The sequence below is a fragment of the Heptranchias perlo genome, chromosome 27 (genome assembly GCF_035084215.1).
Source record: "Heptranchias perlo isolate sHepPer1 chromosome 27, sHepPer1.hap1, whole genome shotgun sequence".
Taxonomy (NCBI): Eukaryota; Metazoa; Chordata; class Chondrichthyes; order Hexanchiformes; family Hexanchidae; genus Heptranchias; species Heptranchias perlo.
In genome coordinates, this window is record NC_090351.1 from 8,026,909 (window position 1) to 8,036,688 (window position 9,780).

General features: G+C 45.9%; 1 protein-coding gene across 2 annotated transcripts in view; it reads left to right on the forward strand.

Annotated features, from left to right (window-relative positions):
* Positions 1–4,646, forward strand: part of LOC137344373 (transcriptional enhancer factor TEF-5-like) — a 139,527-nt gene extending 134,881 nt beyond the window's left edge. For both annotated transcript variants that reach the window (XM_068007267.1, XM_068007266.1), the window contains 2 exons: positions 55–207; positions 3,451–4,646. In XM_068007267.1, the coding sequence (XP_067863368.1) occupies positions 55–207; positions 3,451–3,564 (267 nt within the window). In that variant the 3' untranslated portion in view covers positions 3,565–4,646. The remainder of the gene's footprint in view (positions 1–54; positions 208–3,450) is intronic.
* Positions 4,647–9,780: the final 5,134 nt, after the last annotated feature.

A 9,780-nucleotide genomic window follows, 5' to 3' on the forward strand; every position in this document is an offset into this window, starting at 1 on the left:
TCTAACACTCTTCCCATAACACTGTTGTGTCTTTTATCTCTTGTTGTCCCACAGACGGAATATGCCAGGCTGGAGAATGGAAGCTTTGTGTATCGGATCCATCGCTCCCCGATGTGTGAATACATGATCAACTTCATCCACAAACTCAAGCATTTACCAGAGAAGTACATGATGAATAGTGTGCTAGAGAACTTCACCATCCTGCAGGTAAGGCAGTTGCACAGTCACCTGACCTTCTGAGTGTGTGAGAGGGAGAATGTCGCCGATCTGGCACCTGTTTGTCATAAAACATTAGGACCAGATGCACTTCTCACCCCTTCCCTAAATAAGGAAGATGCTCCAACTTGTGAATGAAGGTCACCCTCATCAGTGGGGTGTTCAGCCATCCTGTCAACACAAGCATTCATATTGCGCCTCGCGCACAGCCCGCACTGCGCCTCGCGCACGCCCGCACTGCGCCTCGCGCACGCCCGCACTGCGCCTCGCGCACGCCCGCACTGCGCTGCGCCTCATGCATACTCCTATTAAAGCTCACGCATACTCCTATGAAACCTCACGTATACTCATACTGTACCCAGAAGTGCACTCCATGTTTTGATTACTTTTTAAGTGAAGAAGAACTTCTTCCTACTAGTTTCAATCTGTATCCCTTGTCCTACTCTAATGGTTTAGATTGAAGTAATTTCCTGAATCTACCTGTTCTATACCATTTACTTACTCTCTTAATTCCATACGGTCACCTTTGTCATCTCCTTTCACGGCTGAAAAGCCCAAGTTTCTCCTGCTTTTCCCTCCTACCTCGGGATCGGCTTTGTGACACTTTGCTGAACTGCCTCAAGGACTCAAATATCTTACTTTATGTCTCAACTGACCAGAACCAGATAAGTACTTGTTACAAATTCAGGTCTGCTGTAGATACCTTCTTGGGTTCAGTGGGCCTAGTCACTCCTGTAAGCAATCTGAGACCACTACTTTTATTGAAATTGACACACACTCCCCCTCTATCCACTTGTACCATAACGTAACTCGAGCGTGTAACACTCCCCTCTATCCACTTGTACCATAACGTAACTCGAGCGTGTAACACTCCCCTCTATCCACTTGTACCATAACGTAACTCGAGGGTGTAACACTCCCCTCTATCCACTTGTACCATAACGTAACTCGAGCGTGTAACACTCCCCTCTATCCACTTGTACCATAACGTAACTCGAGGGTGTAACACTGCCCCTCTATCCACTTGTACCATAACGTAACTCGAGGGTGTAACACTCCCCTCTATCCACTTGTACCATAACGTAACTCGAGGGTGTAACACTCCCCTCTATCCACTTGTACCATAACATAACTCGAGGGTGTAACACTCCCCTCTATCCACTTGTACCATAACGTAACTCGAGGGTGTAACACTCCCCTCTATCCACTTGTGACCTGAACCAGATATATGTCTCTTCCACATGTGCACTTCTTCAAATTCTCCGAAGGCAGACTGTTTTAATAATATAAAATAATGAACATGCTGCGTTTCCCCAAATCAGTGAGTCATCTTACCTGGCTTCAACAGAATTCCATCCTTTCGCCCGGGGCAGGATCTCCACCCCCTATAGTCTCCTGGCATGATCCAACCTGACTCCAGTGTCCACTTTTAATCATAACTGACCAACCCCCACCTCAGAGTGGAATCTACCAGCCTAACCTGGCAATGAGCCCCACTGAATTCAAATGAATAAAGTTTGTCAGGGCAGCAAAAAATGTGAATAATCACTGGACTGTTAAACTTTCATTGTCTGGTTCAGACACCCCATCTGAATCCTAATATATACATCCCACCCAATCCTGCTGACTCGTAATAACCCCTTGTGAGCTAAACTACACTCAGTAGAAGCGTTTTGAACACATACTACACAAGGGTCCACCACAAGTCTGAAATACCAAAACATGACAATACTCGAGGTGTGGGTTGTAGTTTAAACACCTTTGCCCTTTGACATCTAGTGAGATATAAAGTCTGCCTTGCTTGGAAACATCTTACTTTTGTCTCCTGCCTGCATCCTTACTGTGTTGAAATTGATGCTCATTGTCCAGCCTCCTACTCTAACTCAGTCTTTCCCAGGATATCAAAGCTGTGAAACCCTTTATCCACCCTCATTCTTCCCTTCCTCCTACACGCTTTTAAAACCCAAACTTGGATTCAACCTAATCATTAACACTTGATTGACCTTGTCATCTTTCTCACTCTAGACCTGCACCGTTCACCTGGATTTCTCGATTAAAAAATTGTATTTATATAGGGCCTTTCACATCCCAAAGCGATTTACAGCCAATGACGTAGTTTTTGAAGTATATTCACTGTTGTAATGTAGGAAAAACATATCTATGGCATCTCTGATGGCCCAGCAGTTTTATCCGGTGAGAGAATGAGCCATTCAGACCAGTATGGTCAGAGGTTAATCAGAGGCTTATGCTGAGTTAGCTGATTTCAGCCAGTAAGGGTGCTAGATTTGGCCAGGGGTGCTCGAGGTTAAGGTGGAAATGAGACAGGGTCCTGCTCCCTGCTGGAAGTGAGTGCATGGATACTGGGTGAGAACAGATTCGGGATTGGCTGTTACGTCCCTGCAATTGCTGTTAACGCTCACATATGAGTAACTGCCACTTGGCCACTTTATAGCTGAGGGTGCCTGTTGCATGTGGAACTGCCCTCCATGTTCGGGGGGGGGGGTTGTGGTGTGGGGAGGGAATCAGATGAGAGACGCGAGGAGTGTAGCTTCTGTATTATCAATCATACTAGGAAGTGCGAATAGCCTCTCGGTTTATGAGGGGCATTAAAGGTTGCCCTGAACAACGCCTCAGATTTAAAATTCTCATCCCTCCATGGCCTCGCCCCTCCCTATCTCTGTAACCTCCTCCAGCCCTACAACCCTCCAAGATCTCTGCGCTCCTCCAATTCTGACCTCTTGTGCATCCCCGATTCCCTTCGCCCCATCATTGGCGGCCGAGCCTTCAGCTGCCTAGGCCCTAAGCTCTGGAATTCCTTCCTTAGACCTATGACTTTCTCTCCTCCTTTTAAGATGCTCCTTAAAACCTACCTCTTTGACCAAGTTTTTGGTCACCTGTCCTAATATCACTTTATTCGGTGTCGAATTCTGTCTGATTACGCTCCTGTGAAGCGCGTTGGGATGTTAAAGGCGCTATATAAATGCAAGTTATTGTTGTTGTTCAACATCACTAAGGGAATCTGCAGGTGTCCCTTTCTCTCCAGGCATTGTCCTTAATGTCCCTTCCTCCCCCTCTTTCTGAACCACACTCCTGAGTGAGTCCCGTTCGCTGATGCCTCTGTACGAGGTCTGTGGCGATGTCAGAAAGATGCTGTTACGTGAATTTGTGCTGCATAACTGCATTTCAGCTCAGCCCTTTGCTCTCTCTGTCTCTCTCTCTCTTGTTTTCTGCCAGGTTGTGACCAACCGGGACACCCAGGAGACCTTGCTGTGTATAGCGTTTGTATTCGAGGTGTCGACAAGTGAACACGGTGCACAGCATCACGTTTACCGACTGGTGAAAGACTAGGACCCTCCCCTCCCCCACACTGAGGGTGCTGCCGCCTGCCAATTATCTACACATCCTGGTGCCTGCTCATTTTTACCAAACACAAAAAAAAAAATCTATTTTTCACAGAAATACAGATATTTTTACATTAGAACAAATGTAAAAAAAAAAAGACAAAAAAAAAATGAACTGTCGTGAAGTTAAAGAACAATATTCTGCACTACTTCTGTGAGGGTCATATATGTGTGTGTGTTTTTATTTCCTCTCTCCAGAACTCGAGCTCAGTGAGAGGTAACGGTACGGTTTTTCTTCCTTTTAAAAAAAAATAATATTTACACTTCAGGGATAGTAAGTATTGGATAAAGATCACTTTCAGAAAGTGTGTGTTAATGGGGGCTTGTATGTAGGGATGTTGTTGTCTTCTATTATAGTTGTTTGAGGGAGGGGAGGGAAAGTAAAACACCTCCATTTTGTTTGTTTGCAATCACAAAATGGCCACCCAGCCCAAAAAAACCAGGTGGCCAAAGGTGACCTCTTTGTAGCCATTGTGTCCATCGTCAAGAAATTTGATGGGGGTTTGGTATCGTCGCCTCTTTGACTCCTCGGAATGATTCTTATTTGTCGGGGAGTGGGGGCGGGGGTTGGGATCAGAATGGCTGTTGACGTTGGTCAGGAAGTCGCAGGATATTTGAAGTGTTAACTAAAGGGCTTCCTCCCTCCCAGAATGCATCTATCCTTACGTGCAGACCTGGCTCGGTGGACACGACGAAGTTGAAAGATGTGCTGGTTAAAGTGGAGGGCGGCGTGCGAGGGCAGGCGCCACCTACCTCCAGCCCCTTTAAGTTTCTGTTACAACTCAAAATTAGATCGGGGCAAATGACTTATTTGTTTACCCAGATATGTTATCGCCAGTATTTGTAGGGTTAGAATAAGGTATCAGGACAGTTTTTTTCCCCATCCGGTTTTCTCTCTCCCGCCCACCCACTCTCTTCCGAGGGCACTGACTCACGCTGGGATGTAGTCCCACGGTTTCTGGCTGCCCTCTGGCACTTCAGTCGAGTGGTCATTCTCCACCTGTGTGCCTGCACTGTGAATGTTGGCAGGGTACTTGACTATTGGTAAACAGGATAGCTGGCCATGGGGGTCCACGAGCATATTCCCTCTGGATTCTCCCATCCAATTTGAAAGAAACTAAAAGGGAGAATGCTGATCATTGAATCCTATTAGTGTTTACTTTCATCTTCTTGAAACCAGCCTTTCCAACCTAAAAGCGTCTAAATCTCAAAATCCTGGCAAAGTCTGAAATCTCTTCTGGATAAATAGCACCAGTACAATCCGTCTCTGGCAGGTCCCACACTGGAATAGGGGACAAAGACCCAGCTGACAGATTATAATCGGCTCTCTCCAGAGTGATCTGACTCTGTGGTTGCAGGAAATCACCGTTTGGGTATATGGAAGTAAAATTAATGAGCTGTAGTAGAGATGGTCAAAACATCTGACAGGAAGGGGCAGCGTTAAGAGTGTGAAGAGGAGAGGGGGTTACAGCTGGAAAAGAACAGTCAATTGGCCTCTGAATAAATTGCAATTCAAAGAAATTATTCAGAGTGTTTCCACTTGAAATTATCCGTTTCACTTTTGGCCAATATTTCCAAAGCGGAGGAGTGTCACAGCAACAAGATATGCGACTAATAGGGTGAATGGCAGCTCGGATTGAGCGAGATTGTCTGAAGGAGCCAGAGAAAGGTTCATTTTCAGAGCAGCTGTGACTGGTCCTGCTCTTACCCTGGTCCATGAAGTGATACGGAGAGTGTGGGAATCTGACCGGGTGCGGTCTGATGTGCAAAAAAGGGCCTGTGTTTTCTCCTCTGGCTGTTTACTGTGACAATTCAGCAGTGAAAGAAAGAAAGACTTGCATTTATATAGCGCCTTTCACAACCTCGGGAAGTCCCAAAGCACTTTACAGCCAAAGAAGTACTTTTGAAGTGTAGTCACTGTTCTAATGTAGGAAACGTGGCAGCCAATTTGCGCACAGCAAGGTCCCACAAACAGCAATGTGATAATGACCAGATTATCTGTTAGACTAGGCAGGAGGGCAGGTAATGCTGATTCTGGCTGGTTACTGTAAGAAAGCACTGTATGGACAGAGCATGGTTTACCGGTGGTTTGAGATGAGCACTGTGTAGGCATTTGGTTGGAAAAGCCTGGCCTGATTCTATTTGACTTTTTTTATCTTTTGTCTTGTTTTAGAAGCACTAAATGATCACAGCACACTGTTCAGGTTCTGGTTGTCTGTGAACAGGGTTTGTTCTGTCCACTACACTAATGTTTCATTGTTGTAGGGGAACAGGTTAGAACATTCCTGCATTTAAACTGAAGGTAAGGAAGTTTGTAACATTCCTGCCTTCACTGCAGGGGACTGCAATGGACAGGGGGAGTGGGGGTGGGGAGGTGCAGGGGGGCAAGTGAACAACAGAAACTGAGCAACAATTTTGGGAATCATCTAACTTACTCTCCCCTCCCCGCATCCACAAGCTCCAGTTCTACAGCTGAGCGAGATAGAGAGAGAGAAATGAGTTGAATGTGGAGAAGTTACAGTACCAATTTGGTTTTAATGAGTGGGACTGCGTGAGGGATTGCTGATTTGTTGAAGAGGGTCCTTGTTTGAATGCCGCAGACAACTGCGTATCCAGATTCTCGGCACACGCGATCGGGATTTTGCAGTGATGCCAGCTTTACTTCCCTTCCCCCTTGCAGTGAGATACCAGGAGCTCTGTTATATCCCAAATCTGAACTGTACTGAATAGGCGGTGCTGGGCAGATATAAACAGGCCATTTCAGCCCAACTGCGTAGTCCACTGCACCGTTTACATTACTGCTCCTACAGAGCCGACTCTGGAGGCACCGGGGAAAACCATCAGTTCTAGCGGGTCTCCAAAGGCTATAAGGCTGTTTCATTTGGCCCTTGTTCATGTGTAAGCTGTGCAGGTGAGTGTTGGCAGCTGGCTGGGCCCAATCCTGTCATTGCCAGCTGACCACAGCTGCACCCTTCCAGCAAAGGTCACAGGATAGTGATCAAGAGTGGGGAACACTAGCTCGCTCTTTTATCTCCCCTTCCCTACCCCAGGGACTTTGAGCCCAACTTAGCCCTCCTGACTTCTGCCATGGCCGAGATCAGCTAACTCGCCACAAATCAGGAAACAAGCCTGGGGCCTACCTGTTCTGCATGGTTCAGGGGCAGACTTTATCTCTTAAGGCATGAGGGTGGCTGCTCAATAAGTTTTGATCAAACGTTTGGAGATTTGTTGATGTCATCGGGCTACCAGGGACCTCTGGTGTGTGTCCCATTGAGATTGAGGGAGTGATATATCTTTGTGCGCTCCTAGCTGTACTTTATTTAGTACAGATACGGGCTTTGAGTTGCACACTCTTGACTCCTAGAATATTTGCCCCAACCCTACCCAAAACTGATTAACTTGCACCACTAGCTTTGCAATTTCCACTAATTAGCTTTTAATGCCTGGCCAGTATTTGCCCTCTTTCTTTCCCTACCCTCTTCTTGTTATTACTAATACAATTTAACAGCCATGACTGTTACAGAATGAAAGCATTTGGCTCTAGTCAAAGGAGCCGCGCAAGCAGAATTTTTGTTGAAGACATAAGATCTTGGATTGTGTCCAAATATCAATCCTTTTGGTGATGATTACTACTTACGTAGTGGTTTTAGCAGTGGAAACTAGGCCCCATCTTTGGAACTACACCGAAAAATTGGTTTTGGTGTGATTTTAGCAACCTTTGGTGCTGCCACCATTTTGAATTGGCATTCCTTCCCCCCCCCCCCACCTCCCACCATTAGTGCAGGAAGTCATGATGATCTGTTCCTTTAAATATATGGTGTTTGGCACCTGGGTGGCTCTGTTGGTTGTGCACTACTTGGTATGGGTACTGAAACATACAGACCGGTGAGCCCAAGCTTTGATCAATGGTCTGTGCTGACTTAGCTGGCCTCAGCCACAGCCACAATAGAAAGTAATGAACTCAGCCTTGGTTGCTCTGGTAAGGGAAGAAGGGGCTGCCTGTTGCTGAAGGTTGGGTGAGAACAGGGACCAGGTTTGGCAGCGATAGCCTACCAACATTCAATGGCTAGGCTCATCTGTGGAGAAAATGGGCAGTAGGGTGAGATAGTGCAAGGCTACTTGTCATACCCCAATAAGGAATCAGTACCTTCAGAAACGGTGGAAAAACTGGGCGGGGGGTGGAATGAGAAAATACCTTGTATTGTCACTTTACTCACCCGAGTGCTAATGAGGAGGAGTCCACGTCATGATAATTTGGTTCCGCCTTTGGACTGCTGGTGTTACCCCTCCCCGCCCCTCCCCCCCCCCCCCCCCCCCCCAGGTTCCTGCCCCCACTTGCCTCCTCCTGCAGTGTTTTATGAACAAAACAAAGCCCCCGGACACTCAGATCCCCAGCAACATCTGTGAACGACTACCTCTGGAAACGTGAGCAGCTCAAAAGCGCGAACAAAACAACCCAGTCAGCAGAAGGGAGGAAAGCAGTTGAGAGTCTGTGTACCAGCAGAGAATTGGCTTGCTTTGTAATTTAATTTCTTTTACACCAGAATTAACATTTTCTTATTTTAAAGGATGTAACAAATAGTGGGAGTGGAGGAATTTTAGAAAAGTAGTGGGTTCTTTTCTATATATATATTCTATATATATTATATATATGACATATAAGAGGCACTCGAGAGACGGTACTCAGGCATTGTTGCATTTGGGTATCAGAACCTAATTTGTTAGTGATGTCACCTAGCACTTAACTCTGCTGTAAATATCATGTACACAATATTTCTACTGTGGTTGTCCTGCCACAATCACATTTACTCCAGTTATTAAAGCCTTTTTGTTAGCCTGGACAGACAGTATGCTGTTCCTTCCTGTAATATAATCTAGTTTTTGCATTTTTCTAAAAAAAGAAATATGTACATTTATATGTCAAAATACTTCAGAACCGTGTTTAGGGAACTTGGGTTCAAGCCAACCCACACTGCATGGGCAAAAAAGTCTTCTCTGGTTGGCAGCTGTTGAGAGTCTAGAGTTGGTTTGACTTTTTAGCGCCTTCTCTGGTTTCTGATGAGCACCAAATTTCTGCTGTGCGTCTGGGAGTCTTGCTCAACAAGACAAGTGTAGGAAGTGCAGGCAATGGGGAACACCAACAGAGCATGCTCTGAGGGAGGAGGGGGGCAAAGAGCAACTCTTTGGAGACCACTTTCCATCCCTGAGTTTTAGGACTTAAAAAGGCCCAGGACTATCGAGTGGAAGGTCGATCCTGTATCCGGAGTCTGATTGGGTACGTGACTCGATTGGAATGCAAGAAAACCCCAACAGGGGCTTGTCTTTGTCAGCCTCCTGTAGGGCACCCATCCCAATAGCAGCTTGGCATTTCTGTTTAATATCTGCATTGCAGGAGGCTTTCTTCATTTCAAGGTCATGAAATCAAGAAATGGAAATGTCTCCCACTCCCCTCCTCCCCCCCCCCCCTCTCCCTAGGTGAGGAACTGATGGGAAAATATCCCCACGTTGCTCGAACTGCCCCCCTCCCACCCAAAAACAACTATAAAATATTATTTAAGTATATTATGAAAAGGGCAGGTGCAGGTAAACGTTCCTCTGGGCCACCGTACATTGTGACATCTAAGTGTTGACGATTTCACTGGAAATACTGCGCACAGGAAATCTTTAAGAAGGTGTTCATGATGTCGCTCCAGATAGTGGCCTGAGGGGTTTTTACCCCTGGGATCTCTCGCTGGTTACAGGTGATTAGAAGTCATTCACCCCTTGGTTTGCTGCCAGTGTTGTGTGTGTGTGTTTTTTTTTAACATTTTTAGTGTTTAAACTAGGAAGCCAGGATATGTCAATAGGATTTTTTTTTTGGAGATATATATTTTGAAGAATCTTTGTCATACTACCTGTGAAGGCTGACAAAAAGGACTATCTGTTTTGAAAAAATGTCCTTCTTGATTATTGTATTGTATAGGAACATTACCTCCTTCTTAGCCAATAGCGATGGACTGTTTTTTTTAATTATTATTTCCTCTCAACAGTAGGGCACGCGGGCAAAATGTGACTACCTTTAACTCCTGTTGCAGCGCTCCACAACCTAGACGGAGCCTTGAGTTCATAAGGGCGTGAACCATACCAAGCCTGGAAAAGCAGAACAGGGTGGGTGTAGCCAGGA